General features: G+C 42.4%; 1 protein-coding gene across 4 annotated transcripts in view; it reads left to right on the plus strand.

Annotated features, from left to right (window-relative positions):
- Window positions 1-975: 975 nt before the first annotated feature.
- Window positions 976-15,010, plus strand: part of LOC309351926 (aldo-keto reductase family 1 member C3-like) — a 47,390-nt gene continuing 33,355 nt past the window's right edge. The window contains exons 1-9 of one of the 4 annotated variants that reach the window (XM_081880130.1): window positions 1,000-1,601; window positions 4,343-4,472; window positions 5,082-5,249; window positions 5,925-6,041; window positions 6,884-6,961; window positions 7,204-7,326; window positions 11,426-11,535; window positions 13,998-14,163; window positions 14,803-14,885. In XM_081880130.1, the coding sequence (XP_081736256.1) occupies window positions 1,561-1,601; window positions 4,343-4,472; window positions 5,082-5,249; window positions 5,925-6,041; window positions 6,884-6,961; window positions 7,204-7,326; window positions 11,426-11,535; window positions 13,998-14,163; window positions 14,803-14,885 (1,016 nt within the window). In that variant the 5' untranslated portion in view covers window positions 1,000-1,560. Of the gene's footprint in view, window positions 1,602-4,342; window positions 4,473-5,081; window positions 5,250-5,924; window positions 6,042-6,883; window positions 6,962-7,203; window positions 7,327-11,425; window positions 11,536-13,997; window positions 14,164-14,802; window positions 14,886-15,010 lie in introns of all 4 variants that reach the window. The other 3 variants (XM_081880131.1, XM_081880133.1, XM_081880132.1) reach the window with 3 other exon arrangements.

Raw genomic sequence — 15,010 nt, forward strand, 5'->3', positions numbered from 1 at the left:
TCATTAAAGAAAAGAAAGTATACAGCCTCTGCTGCGTTATTTTCCCCATTCCTTAATTTCTTCTATGCTAATCTATTGTATCACAAACAAAAGGGAAATCACCAATCAAAGCTACTGGTGTTTCGGAGGGCACTGTGGTGAAAATTTAGAAACTTTGGTATAGTTAACATGTGCCATTTGTAAGCACTGCAACTCTTTGTTGGGATCACATTAATCCAAAGTCTGGAGCAAGATAGGGAGTGTCCCTGCCCTTCTTTCTAGCTTCAACAGAACACTGGCTTAGACGCTTCCCTTTCATCATGTCCAAGGAAGATTTTTCCTTAAAAATGCACACTGTTCATTTTTCTCACTCGAGTGTCTGCTTTCAGCAGAAGAATGTGGTAAAATTTCAGTCTTGAGTCAAGTACTGAATGGGCACAGAAACAAAAATGGCAGTCAGCAGAGACCATGGCATTACAATGAATGATGGCAACAAAATCCCTGTACTGTGCTGGGATTTGGAACCTATTCTTCGGATCCTGTAAGTAAAACGCTTGAATCTCATATTGTGGCAACATGTTTTTGAATAGCAAAATGCCTGGCCCTATGACCGAGGGGCAGGTAGTAGCAGAGCTCAGACACTGTTTAGAGATAGCAGAGGAACAATACATTGCAAAATTTGCCAAATAAAAGCTACCACTTCTTTTAGAAGGAAAATTTCCTTTTCCAATTCATATGTCTATTCCATTAACATTTAAAATGAGGGTGGGGTCCATCTTACATAAAAATATACAGGCAGATGAGGGGAGCTGGACATCCTTCCTTCCTCTTGCTATTCTCTCAATTCCTTCTTGGATATCACTCCTATTTCAGAAACATTTTGATTTTGATTTTTTTAAGCATTCTGCAAACATCATATGCCTCAACATACACCTTTGATCAAAAATAACTGATAATTTAATAAATTGCTGGTTTGGAATCCTTTAATTATTGCAGAGGTTAAAAGATAGTGAAAGGCAAGGAGATACAAAAAAACCCTGAGTCATCATCCTAAATCAACAAGGGTATGGAAGGATGGGATATATAAACCATCAGACTGCCAAATAAATCACCACAGGCCCAAAATCAGTATGTGGTAACCTAATTTCAGTGGATAGCTGGGTCTGGGAGCTACCATTTTGATTTCCCACAATGCAACTAGAAGTGATACTACTGGAGGGGGGCATTGTAGAGAATTAAAATGGCAGCTCTCCACCAAGCAGCCTTGACTGGAGCACTGTTGCCATTGCCAACCACAACCACTTCATCTGCATGAGAGGGAGCCCAACAGAGGACCCAGGCATCCTCTCAGGAGGTAACTGGAACTCAAATGTTAGTTACAGGTACTCTTTCATACAGAGTACGCCACTGGAGCAGAAACTTTAACCAGCTTTTTACCTTTTTCAGCTGGCAAGCTAAAAGAACCAAGTCTGAGGAGGCTACAAAGATAGCAATAGAAGTCAGCTTCCACCATATTGATGGCGCATATGAGTACAAGGCTGAGGAACAAGTTGGGCGATCCATTCGTGAGAAGATTTGCAGATGGAACAGTTAAAAGAGAAGACGTTTTCTACAATGGAAAGGTAAATGAGTTGTTTTTTAATATTTTTTTTAAATTAACTTTTCAAATTTTACAAATTCTTTTAAACAACCATCAAAACAAATCTCTCATGTCTGTTGACTTCCCATCCACCCTTCCATCATGCTCTTTTCTTACCTTATGAAGCTGCTGCATTCCTTATAGTTTAGCCATTGTTGTTGTTGTTTAGTTGTTTAGTCGTGTCCGACTCTTCATGACCCCATGGACCAGAGCACGCCAGGCACTCCTGTCTTCCACCGCCTCCCTCAGTTTGGTCAAACTCATGTTAGTAGCTTCAAGAACACTGTCCAACCATCTCATCCTCTGTCGTCCCCTTCTCCTTGTGCCCTCCATCTTTCCCAACATCAGGGTCTTTTCCAGGGAATCTTCTCTTCTCATGAGGTGGCCAAAGTATTAGAACCTCAGCTTTCAGGATCTGTCCTTCCAGTGAGCACTCAGGGCTGATTTCCTTCAGAATGGATAGGTTTGATCTTCTTGCAGTCCATGGGACTCTCAAGAGTCTCCTCCAGCACCATAATTCAAAAGCATCACTTCTTCGGCAATCAGCCTTCTTTATGGTCCAGCTCTCACTTCCATACATCACTACAGTGGTACCTCTGGTTAAGAACTTAATTTGTTCCAGAGGTCTGTTCTTAACTGAAACTGTTCTTAACCTGAAGCACCACTTTAGCTAATGGGGCCTCCCGCTGCCACCATGCCACTGCTGCACGATTTCTGTTCTCATCCTGAAGCAAAGTTCTTAACCCGAGGTACTATTTCTAGGTTAGCGGAGTCTGTAACCTGAAGCGTCTGTAACCTGAGGTACCACTGTACTGGGGAAACCCTAGCTTTGACTATACAGACCTTTGTCGGCAAGGTGATGTCTCTGCTTTTTAAGATGCTGTCTGTGTTTGTCAAAGTTTTGTCATCGTTTTTCTCTGAATTTACTTGTACTTGTCCTGTGCTCTTGCTCAGTAGCATGTTGGACGCCTTCTGACCTGAGGGGCTCATCTTCCAGCGTCATATCTTTTATATGCCTGTTGTCTTTGTCCATGGAGTTTTCTTGGCAGGGATACTGGAGTGGCTTGCCGGTTCCTGCTCCAGGTGGATCACATTTTGTCAAAACTTTCCACTATGACCTGTTCATCTTGGGAGCCCTGCATGGCATAGCTCATAGCTTCTCTGAGTTATTCAAGCCCCTTCACCACAACAAGGCAGTGATCCATGAAGGAGAGTTTAGCCATGATATACATTAATTATAAATTATTAAACTGCAATTCTCATCTGCTGCTTTACTTCCAATCGTGCATACATTTTAACATAACATTGCAGAAAGGTGAGTTTGAATTTTATTTCTTTTATGAACAATTATCATTATCGAGGTGCATATTTCACAGGCATTATGTAACACAGAAAGGGCAATATGCTGGCTAAAAGATTGTAATAAATTAAAATATAAATCATTAGCAATAATATATGTGAATTTTGTTTTAAACATAATATTTTTATTCCTTTGCTTTTTTTGGCTATCAAGATACAACAGTTTTTTAAGGGTGCCTGAACGCTGCATAGGACAAAGCGTGTTCTCCTTCATGGAGAGCACATGTTGCGGTGGGGGCCGCCAGGACACTCCAAAGTTGGGGGAGGGATAATTGATCGTTGGCCACTGATGCGATTGGGGCTTCCCTTGTTGCTGGGAAGAAGTTAATGTTGCCATTTGTTGATTGACAGCCAGAAATGCTAATACTTCTTGCACGAGGCTAGGGCTTCCTCTTTTCGCCCGTGCATCGGATTGCCTGTCCCTCCCTCCCTAGAATAGGGTTGTTCGTTTTGACCTTGCTATGCCTGTCATGGGGTCGTCTGCTTTGGGGAAGGGGCCCGGTAGGAATTTTGTCCATCTGGCTGATTGGCTCGGGCCATTTGGTTTTTGCCTACTGCGTAGCAAATTGTCACAACTTGTAAGGTTCACGGTTAGGCATTGGTTTATGGTTTGGTTGGCTGAGGGGCATGGATTGGCTGTTCCTGCCCCTCTAATGCTGCTGCTGCAAGGGATTCTGTTAGAGGAATCGGGGGCTAACTACTGCTTGTCCACTCTGTCAAGGGGGCTCGGGCCATAGCATTGAGCTCCTGGTTGCATTTGAGGAGGGCTGAGGGCAGGTTCCCTGCTCCATAGCTAGCCCCAAGTGTATTCCCCTTTTCTTACTTTCGCATCGTGCGGAATGTCAGTCTGTCCCCCATGGTGGGGGCGGATAGTCGCAACCACTGCCTAAGCAACCACTCACAAATTTGTATTTTAATAAAGTTGTGGCCAAAATTATGCCAAAAAATCTTAAACAAAAATTCTGTGTGATGTGTGAGTTATTGGGGTGGCCCTGGGGACCTCGAAACGCAAATGCTTAAGTCCGCTTACACCTCTGCTTTCCTTTATTGGAATGCAAAGAAGAACAAGAAGAACAGGAACAAGAACAAGAAGAACAAGAAGAAGATAGCTATTATCAATCCTGTAAAAGCAATTCTGAGAAGACAACAATGTAAGCTGCTAGTGTACCAAAGGACATTCTCCGGAAAATTACTTATAAAAATTTGGGCATAGGTTAGGAAGTTTCCACGTCCTTCTCTCTCATTTCCTCAGGGCATTTGCTTAGTCACTCCCCTCCTATCGTGCCAACAGAAGACATTTCATTGGAGACACAAATTCATTTTTCTCACTTGAGTTTTGCCTTTTGACACAAAAGTGTTGATCAGTTTCAGCCGGGAGCCAAGAACTGAACAAGCACGGAAGCAGAAAATGGCACTTAGCAAAGACCGTGGCATTACAATGAATGATGGGAACAAAATACCCATATTGGGTTTTGGAACTGCTTCCCCGGGCACTGTAAGTAAAACATTTCACTCTCACAATTGTAGTGACTTGTTTTAGAAGAGCAAAATGCCTGCCAGCTGCTGGGTGCTTCATCCATTGCAAAGCACAGCACGAGATGCCTCACCTGATCTGAGAAGCCAATTGTGCATGAGAACTTCTTGGCTCACAGCAGCCAAGAATGCAACAGATGCCTTGCAGCACATAAAGCGCTGCTTCTCATTCAACAAGGGTCCTCTGCCAGCAAATTCAGGAGCAAATAATGTTTTGTGCAAGACTTGGATGGTTTGTAGCTGAGAAACAGTTTCCAGTGTGAATTGCTGCAGGATTCAAAGTCCCCAATGCAAAACTTCTAGTGATATTTTTAAAAATCTTTCTATAGAATTCTAAGTGCCCACTATTACTTTTGTTAGGAGTAACAATATTATCCAAAATTACCAGCCATTAGCTAACTATTCTGGACACTTCTTCTTTACCTTTGATGTGTCTAGTCCCTGGGACTGAGGGGACAATGAGTTTGACAATGTCCACTGACACTCAGTGTTACTTACAGGTACCCTCTGATATAAATTTCCCCACTGAAGCAGAGACCTTGACTAACCTTTTCACCTTTTCAACCGGCAGGTTCCAAAAAATAAGTGTGAGGAGGCTACAAAGATAGCAATAGAAGTTGGCTTCCGTCATATTGATAGCGCATATGCATACCAGAATGAGGAGGACATTGGAAGGGCCGTTCGTGCGAAGATTTCAGATGGAACAGTAAAAAGGGAAGACATTTTCTACACTGGAAAAGTGAGTTTGATATTTTTTATTTTTTATTTTAAAGGGTAGAATATAGTGCCTGCATCATGATGCAATTGCATATTTCACAGACATTATTTAACAAAATCGGAGCAAAATGCCTCTCCCTATATAAACCTACCCAGATACTGTGTTCATCCTCTGAGGCTCTTCTTTGTATGCCTCTTCCATGTGAGGCTCAGAGGGCGGCAAAACGAGAACAGGGCCTTTTCTTGTAAGGCTCCCCATTTGGGGAATGCTCTCTGCAGGGAGGTTCATTATACACCTCTAGGCGCCAGGAGAAAATGTTCCTCTTCAACCAGGCCTTGGGCTGATTCATATTCTACACCCTTTTTAAACCTGTTTGTGGGAGGAGGGATTACAGTTTTGTTGCTTCTGTTTTGACTGTTTATTTGTGCTTTTATCTTGGGAACTGCTCCAAGATCTTTTGATGAAGGGCAATATATAAATTTAATAAATAAATGGTAAAAATACTGTATATTAGCAATGATGACTTTAAAATTACTTTACCTCACCACAGCAATTCAAAATACTCTTCAGAACAATATTTGAGTTTGCCCTTAACACTGTGCACACCAGAATAGTCATCTGCCACAGCTAAAGTGTCCCGAGACCCAAAAACTCTATGGCTGTGTGAAAATATAAATCTCTTTATATTTTTGACAGCTCTGGAGTACCTTCCACCGCCCTGAGCTGGTTCGGAAATGCATAGAAGAATCCCTGAAGAAACTCCAGTTTGACTACATGGATCTGTTCATAATTCACAATCCCTATTCTCTGAAGGTAAATAATTATTTATGTCATAATGCAAGTATTGAGTCCAATATTTGAATGGAGGAGAGAGAGAGAGAGAGAGAGAGAGAGAGAGAGAGAGAGAGAGAGAGAGAGGGAGAGAGAGAGACTACTAAAATGTTTTATTCCCTGAAGGAACATTGGGAATTGTAATTTCCTAGAGATGCTGACAGTTCTCTGCTAGACCATATCTCAATCAAGGAATGATCGCTCCCAGATTTGGGGGGAGAAACCATGCCAGTTAAAGAAAACCTTTTCATATACTGATTACCTTAACTACATGGGCATCATAAGAAAGAAATTGTGTGCAGAGCAGGACTTGGCAAGGGAGCAAGGGAAGGAAAAAAGGCTTGGAGAGACGGCGAGACAGACCTGTGCAAAGAGAGAAGACAGTTTGTTCTATGGGGGGGGGAATTAAATCATGTTTGGGTAACCTATGGCCTTCCAGATGTTGCTCAATTGCAACTCCTATCGTCCCTGATCACTGTCCTTGCTGGCTGCAGCTGATGGGACTTGGAGGCCACCAAAGCCTGAGATCAAATGATTCCCCACTTCTGGATTAGAAGAGACAATATTGAGTTAATATTGCAATGTAAATATTTTTTTCCTGGCTAAAATAGCACTGCACCCCTCTTGAATAAACAAGAATGTGAAACGTGGTGCTTGTGATTTGAGTTTCCCACAGATGCCTGCATTGTGATATCGGCCATTGCATGTTTCATTCCCTTTTTTCTATCACTTTTTTCTATCCATTAGTATTAGATAGTATTACAGAGATAAGAGAACTTCTAGGCCTGACCAGCACTTATTCCCTCCGCCTCCTTCTTTTCCAGCCTGGACCAGATTTACTTCCCACAGGAGAAGACAAAAAAACAATTTTTGACAGCGTAGATCTTCGGCAGACATGGGAGGTAGGTGCCTGGGTTAGCAAATCCATCCCTTGAGTCATTCAGATACAGAGCACAGTAGCCTTCCACCAGAGGAGGTATGTCCAGAACAATGACTCACACAATGGCTCCTATGAGAGCTGCTGAATTATTGCACACTCTTGGGAGTACATGAGTGAGCTTCCAATCTTAATCTAGGGGGGAAAGTGTGACCTCAGCTATTCAACAAACACCACTCAACAAACATGTTGTGCTTTCTTTGCCAGGCAATGGAGGCGTGCAAAGATGCCGGCTTGGTGAGGTCCATTGGAGTGTCCAACTTCACCTGTAAGCAGCTGCAAATGATCCTGAACAAGCCAGGGTTGAAATACAAGCCAGTGATAAACCAGGTCAAGCATGTTTGCCTTTTGTAGGGGTTTGTTCCAAATGCTGTTGAAAGCTTCTTTGTTTAAGCTCTTTTTGCACGGATAGGCAGAGACCCCCCAACCCCGGGCAACTCCCGAGTGGAATAATGACTAAAGACAACATGTTATGGGAATAAAATTTGGACACAACTTTATTAAAGCTTCATATGTAGGGAGACCTTGGCTTAGGCATTGGGGGTTTTTCCCTCCCAGTCCCCAGCCAGGGATCTGTGGAACATCAGGGTTATCCAGAATGTGTGGGGATTGGGCTGGCTCTGGAGAACGTCTGTTCAAGCAGAGAGCCCGCCCCCCATTTCGCCACCGTCGCAAGGGAGAGCAATGACAACTTATTGGCGTATGGCCAATGCCTCCCCTCAAAACAACCCCTTTAACGGGGAACCCTGGGATCGCCACCGCAGGGGGTGCATGGGTCACCGCTTCAAACCCCCCCCCCCAATTTAGGGAAGATAGACTAAAGGATTCTGCCCAAGGCCTGAAACCGCAAAAGTTGTGACGTTTTGCTACGGGGAAGGCAAAACCTGCCAATGCAGGAAAATTCCTTTCCAGCCCTTCAACAGTGACCATAACGTAGCAGCGTCTACATACCTGTGAAGAAGAGGTTAGCCTGCAAAGAAGGCTTAACTGAGGGAAGACACTATTGTGTGGGCAGGGCGATCCCTCCCCTTACCTGGCCAACTCTCTCCTGGCAACGCCTCCCCAGCTGGGATTTGGTAACTAGACCCCTGTGTTGCAATATAGACAAGCTGAACAATATAACACAACATGATGGCCAATAACAATGGCACTAAACACTATAGACTATTACAAATGATCAGAAATTACAACCAAAGTTTCTAAATCTTCTTCACCAGTCACGCTAGAATAATTCAAAAGTTTGATATATACATAATCTGTCACCAAATATCGCCGGATAACCAATCTGTTTCCGGATAACCAATCTGTTTCCGGATAACCAATCTGTTTCCGGATAACCAATCTGTTTCGTTCAATGTTTCATCAGCCAATCTTGATTGATTCTTCATCAGCCAGACTTGTAAGAATTAATATGAGAAGGATGCAGTTCAATTTCTTAACAAGCCAATTCTACATGTAAACAAGTATAAACGCTGTAGAAAATATGCTCTGGATCTGTGCTCATATGATACTGTACTCTGTATGAGTCTATAAATAGTGTTTAGTGCCATTGTTATTGGCCATCGTGTTGTGTTATATTGTTCAGCGGGATTGGGTAACTGGCAGAGGTAGGTGGCTACCTCCAGGTGTCCATCCTGGGGGGGTTGAATCTAGGTTGTACTGCCAGGAGCCACATGGGATCGGGGGGGGGGCTGTGCACGACCACACAAAAGGTGCCCCCCATTTGATGTGGGAAGTGGCCATTGTGAGAGGACCTTTGTTTTGACAAACACAGCCATTCTCTGAAAAAACTTGCTTAAGGCTATAAGGTTGCACATCCAGTCACAAGAAGATATGAGTTGTGGGGTGGACTCCCCTAAATTCCTGGAACCAGTAATGGGTTCTCATTTAATCAAGACCTCAGACAAAAGAAAGTGTGGAGAAGTCAATAATAATAATAATAATAATAATAATAATAATAATAATTCCTTCCAGTAGCACCTTAAAGACCAACTAAGTTAGTTCTTGGTATGAGCTTTCGTGTGCATGCACACTTCTTCAGATACTGAAGAAGTGTGCATGCACACGAAAGCTCATATTCTTTCGGAATCTCAATTTCAGAATCTCAGTTCTTCAGATTCTGAAGAAGTGTGCATGCACACGAAAGCTCATACCAAGAACTAACTTAGTTGGTCTTTAAGGTGCTACTGGAAGGAATTTTTTTTGTTTTGACTATGGCAGACCAACACAGCTACCTATCTGTAACTGGAATAATAATAATATCTTTATTGTCATTGCCCCCTCTCGGGGACAACGAAATTACATGGCTGCTCCATCCACCCAGGTAGGGCACTCCACACAAAATCAAAACAACTATAAAAACACTAATTAAAACAATACAGTATAATACAGCAAGGAAGATTAGATGACTTTCAAAGTCCAGGCTTCCCATTCAGGGCCGAGATCGCTCTGGGGAAGAAGCTGTTCTTAAGACGGCTCGTTCTTGTCTTCATTGTCCTGTATCTCCATCCCGACGGCAGGAGCTCGAAGAGACAGTGACCAGGATGCGATGGATCTTTTACTATGTCCAGTGCCTTCCTATGGCACCTTGTGGCATAAATCTGCTCTAAGGTGGAGAGTGGGCAGCCAACATTGCTCTCTGATGCCTTAACAACTCTGCACAACCCCATCCTGTCCTGGGTAGTACAGCTTCCGTACCACACACATAAGCCATAAGTAAGCACGGTCTCAATGGCACAGTGATAGAAGGCAAGCAGCAGTTTCTGCGGAAGATGGTTTTTCCTTAGAATTCTCAAAAAGTACAGTCTCTGCTGCGCCTTCTTCACAAGCCCCCTTGTGCTGACACTCCAGGACAGATCCTCTTGTAATTCAATGCCCAAAAATCTGAACATTGTTACCCTCTCCACACAGACCCCATCAATCAAAAGTGGCTGGACATTGCTCTTCTGTCTCCTGAAGTCCACCACAAGCTCCTTTGTCTTCCTTGTATTTATGAGCAAGTTGTTAGCTCTGCACCACTCTGTCAGCCGCTCCACCTCATCTCTATAGTTTGTTTCACCCTCCCTTTCAGAGATGAGCCCAATCACGATTGTGTCATCTGCAAATTTGACAACCCTATTACTAGGGTGAGCAGCGACACAATCGTACGTGTAGAGAATATAAAGGAGCGGACTGAGTACGCATCCCTGTGGTGTTCCTATGTTAGTCTTAAGCATATTAGAGGTATAAGGGCCCAACCGAACCCTCTGGGGGCGGTCTGACAAAAAGTCAAATATCCACCCACAAAGTGATAACGGAAGGCCCAGATCTTCCAGTTTAGACATCAGACGTTGTGGTAGAATGGTATTAAATGCCGTGCTGAAATCTAAAAAAAGCAGTCTGGCATAACACACACACACACACACACACACACACACACACACCGCTGCTCCATAATGTTTGAAACAAGCATCTCAGGTAGAAGGAGGCCTGCAAATCATCAGGGCCCACACAGCCTCTTGTGGGGACTCTGGAAGTTCTCAAGTGGGGAGGGAGGGGCCTTTGATTTAGGCATCTGGGCAAAGTTGTTGCACCCAAGCAGGCCTGATTCACTTGGACACTGGTGTATATCATGTAACCAATCAGAGCTTTCTGCTCAACATAGAAAATTCAGAGAGTGAGTGGGCAGAAATAGAGACACTGCAGGGAGGACAGCGTGCCCAGGATATTTCCAACAGGCCTGGAGTGACAGGAGATTGAGGGGGAATAAGCCCTGTCCCCCATCTTCAGCTAACACACATTTCATGGATAAAGAGCGTGGCAATGGAAACCACAAATGCTTGAACGGTCATCTAAAGATTCTGATACATCAGAAAACACAACACATGTTAAGAAAAGTAACAACTGGATTGTCAGGATTGTAGAACCCTCATATAAGAATCTGCCACTGTCTGAAGAGCACATTCTAGCAGAGTCAGAAGAGAAGGAGAATGGAATGCAAGTTGCCAGGGAAATGAGCAGACAAGATCTTGGTGAGGGGGGAGAAGATAGAGTGTGGGAACCCACAGAGAGTGGCAGCTTGTCAGAAAGGGAACATGAGCCAATCAGCTACAGACTTAGCCAGAGGGGAGGCTTACAAGACAGAGAGAGGGAGAAGCAGCACAAGAAGAAGACGTCCGTAGTAAGAGAAAGGGAAACCAGAGTCCAGTCGAGTCATCGTAGGCTGTTATGGAGGCTGCTCGGGAGTCAGCTGCCGGACTTTCTGTTGATTCTTTGCAATAAATCATCCTTTTTAATTAGCCGGACTTGTGCGTTTTAAGTGCCTCTGACATGGATATTTCAAGAAATAATAGCGTGGTTCTGCTTTTCTGACTTTCCTTTATTTCATGGTATTCTTCGTTTCATCTGAATTCTCACTTTGGGGCTGTGTTGGGGGATTTTGAACCCACAGGTTGAATGCCATCCTTATCGGAACCAAAGCAAGATGCTGGCCTTCTGCAACTCAAACAATATCATCATGGAAGGATATAGTATCCTGGGATCCCAAAGGGATGCAAGTTGGTAAGAGATGAAGCCAAAACGTTTGGGGACCACCTCAGGTACCACCTATTCTGACTATTCCCCAGCATTCAGATCAGCTCTGAAGGTTGTACTTTTGGTCCCACAATTAATAAAGATCCTTGTGGTGGATACCAGCACCAGGGCCTTTTATGTAGTGGCCCCACAATTGGGGAACTCATTCCACAGAGAGATTTACAAAGCTCTTCCCCTCCCATTTTAGACATTCTCAGAAACCTTCCCATTGCTGAAATGTTGTTTTTTTCAACTTAAATTTTTATTAGTTTTCATCAAACATACATTCCAATACATTCATTGTATTAATACATCTCATACATAACATTAGCTCTGTTGAGCTTTGGACTTCCTTCCTCCCCTTCGGTAAGTATCATATATTTTCATTATGTCACGTATTTTATACATTCATCTATTTGATCATAAGATGTTGAAGTTAATCAAATCCTGCCAGTGTCTTTAAAGATTTGCAGTTGTCTCTTATATAATCCAAGTATTTACTCCAATTTTCATAAAACTTTTCTTCATCCTGATCTTTTATTCTCCCCGATATTCTAGCCAGTTCCGCATAATTAATCATTTTGACCTGCCATTCAGTAATAGTTGGTATTACTTCTGTTTTCCAATTCTGGGCTAACATAGTCCTTGCTGCTGTCGTGGCATAAAAGAATAGGTTTTTATCTTTCTTTTTAACATCTTTTCCAACTAGTCCCAGTAGAAAGGCTTCGGGGGTTTTTAAAAAAGTATACTTAAACTTTTTTTAAGCTCATTGTAAATTAATTCCCAGAAGCCTTTCACTTTACTGCAATTCTCCTTCTACCTCTCCACATTTCCAACATTTCTTATTTTTCATTCTGTACATCTTTGACAGTTTTACTGGCGTGAGGTACCACCTGTATATCATTTTCCATACATTTTCCTGTAATGCCGTACAAGCCGTAAATTTTAAGTTCACGTTCCATAGTTCTTGCCAGGCTTCTAATTCTATATTATAACCAAAGTCTATGGCCCATTTAATCATAGCCTCCTTCACCTCTTCATCTTTAGTATACCAATTTAATAATAACTCATATATTTTGGACATTGTTTTATTTTTGCTTTCTATAGTATCTATGTGAAATTTTGACTTTTTATCTTCAAATCCCATCCTCTTTTTATCTTCTTTTAATATTGTATTAATTTGATGATATTGTAGCCATCCACTCAGTAAATTCTCCACTTCTTCATATGGCTTTAACTTTGGGCCTTGATTAGTTTTCCTAAGCAATTCTTCATATGTAGATCTGTTTCCTTCCATGTTAATTTTCTTAATGGTTAATACATCTATTGGAGATATCCACCAGGGGGTCTTTCTTTTTAGTAGATTTTTATTTCTCTCCCATACCTCATACAATGGTCCCCTAAATGCATGGTTTAGAAATCCTCTGTGAACTCTTACTTTATCATACCACAGGTACAAGTGCCACCCGTACCTGTTATCATGGCCTTCTAAGTCTAGGAGATCTGGGTTGTCCAACTTTATCCAATCTCTCACCCAGGTTAAACAAGCAGCTTCATAGTATATCTTCATGTCTGGTAGAGTGAAGCCTCCTCTTTCTTTTTTATCCACCAAAATCTTCATTTTTATTCTTGGCCTTCTGCCCTGCCAGATGAATCTTGCTAAAGTTCTCTGCCATTCTTTAAATTGTTTAAGTCCTCTGATCACAGGGATTGTTTGGTACAAAAATAACATTCTGGGTAGAATATTCATTTTAATCACTGAGATTCTACCTAAGAAGGATTCTATATAAGAAGTTTTTATATATATATATAGCTGATTGACTTCTCCCAAACGAATGTTTTTAAATGTTGCAGGCAGAGGGCTATTTAATAATTTCTGCTTCTGAAATTTCATGCTGTTTTTCAATCATGTTTACATTATCTTTAATGTTGATTTATGCAGTAGAATGGCAGTAGAATGGCAGGAATGAAAGGGCTCTGCACCCGGCCTTGCATTTAAATAATTATAGCATTTCTCTTTACATAGCTTGTTTCGTGTGTCTCAGAATTTTAAATTGTATTGTTTTTATCTATATTGGAAGCCACTTAAATGCTTATGTTTAACAAGTGGGACCAGCGACAAATATTGAGTTCTCCTTCAAGACAATGAGCTGTGCATTCCTCCAGGATCCTCCATTTCATTTGAACATCAACTCTCCAGCAGGCACGCAGGATTCTTTGGGCCTTTCTTTCCCGCCTTAGGTGTCCCCCTCCCCAATACTGACTGTACTTAAGCAAAGGAAAAACCTCTCTTAAAACATGAATTAGTTCAAATCAGCTAACTGACCTTTAAATACAAATTACTTAGCATATATTGGATGGACTAGGCCAATATTGTATTAATTTTAGAGCAAGATTTATATATTCTGGACACCAGAAACACACCTTCTCCCCATGTTGCTCTCCAACAGGTTAAATACAGAGACTCCACCCCTGCTTGAAGACCCTTTGTTGGTTGCGATCGCCAAGAAGTACAACAAAACCCCAGCTCTCGTGGCTATTCGCTACCAACTGCAGCGCGGCCTGGTGGTCATAGTGAAGACCTACACCAGAAAGCGAATTGAGGAAAATGCCCAGGTAAAGCAGTATATATTAATCCATTTAAAAACAATACCGAAAAAGCACGTCATTTGGACACTGTGATCTCACGGGTCACATGACACGTGCAGGAGTACGGGAGGGAAGATGCACATCTTGGTTTGGGGACTCAAGAAGTTGGAGGAGTTTCCAGCAGTGGGTATTCAGAAGAATCACTGCCTCAGACCATGAAGTCAGACTGCAGCCATCATGACTAGCTTCCATTGGTATTCTTATCCACCATGAACTTGTCTAATGTTTAAAGCCATCCAAGTTGGTGGCTGTCACTGTTCAGTGGTTTAGCTATGCACTGCATGAAGAACTGGACTATGACTTCCCTCATCCCTGACCATCATACATGATGGCGAAGACTGATGGGGAGTTGGAGTCCATCCACATCTGGGGGGCCACCGTTTCCCCATTCCTGTTCTATTGCAAACCTACATTACTATGCATATAAAATTCCCTCAGTGGGAGGACATCTGGACTGAAGCTGTTGAATGAAGGAAATAAACTTTGGAAGGTGGTAGCAAAGTTCACTTTGGTATCTTTGTTGCTGAAAAAGGTGCACAGCTCTGAGGTGCAACAAAAAGGCATGAGGTAAAAGCCCCTCAGCATTTTATTTTCTCCCCCTGACAGGCATTTACTTTCCAGCTGTCTGAGGAGGATATGAAAGCCATTGATGGCCTTCACAAAAGCATGAGCTTCATAAAAATGGATATGTAAGTCATATTTAAATAGTGTGCATATGGATACATAATAGTGGTTCACTCAATAATGCAAACTGCGAGAGCAAAAGGAAGAAAAGATCTGGCATCCATCTCTTCTCTTCATAGAGAATTAGGTG

This window comes from Podarcis erhardii, assembly GCF_964252035.2.
Source record: "Podarcis erhardii genome assembly, chromosome: 10".
Taxonomy (NCBI): domain Eukaryota; kingdom Metazoa; phylum Chordata; class Lepidosauria; order Squamata; family Lacertidae; genus Podarcis; species Podarcis erhardii.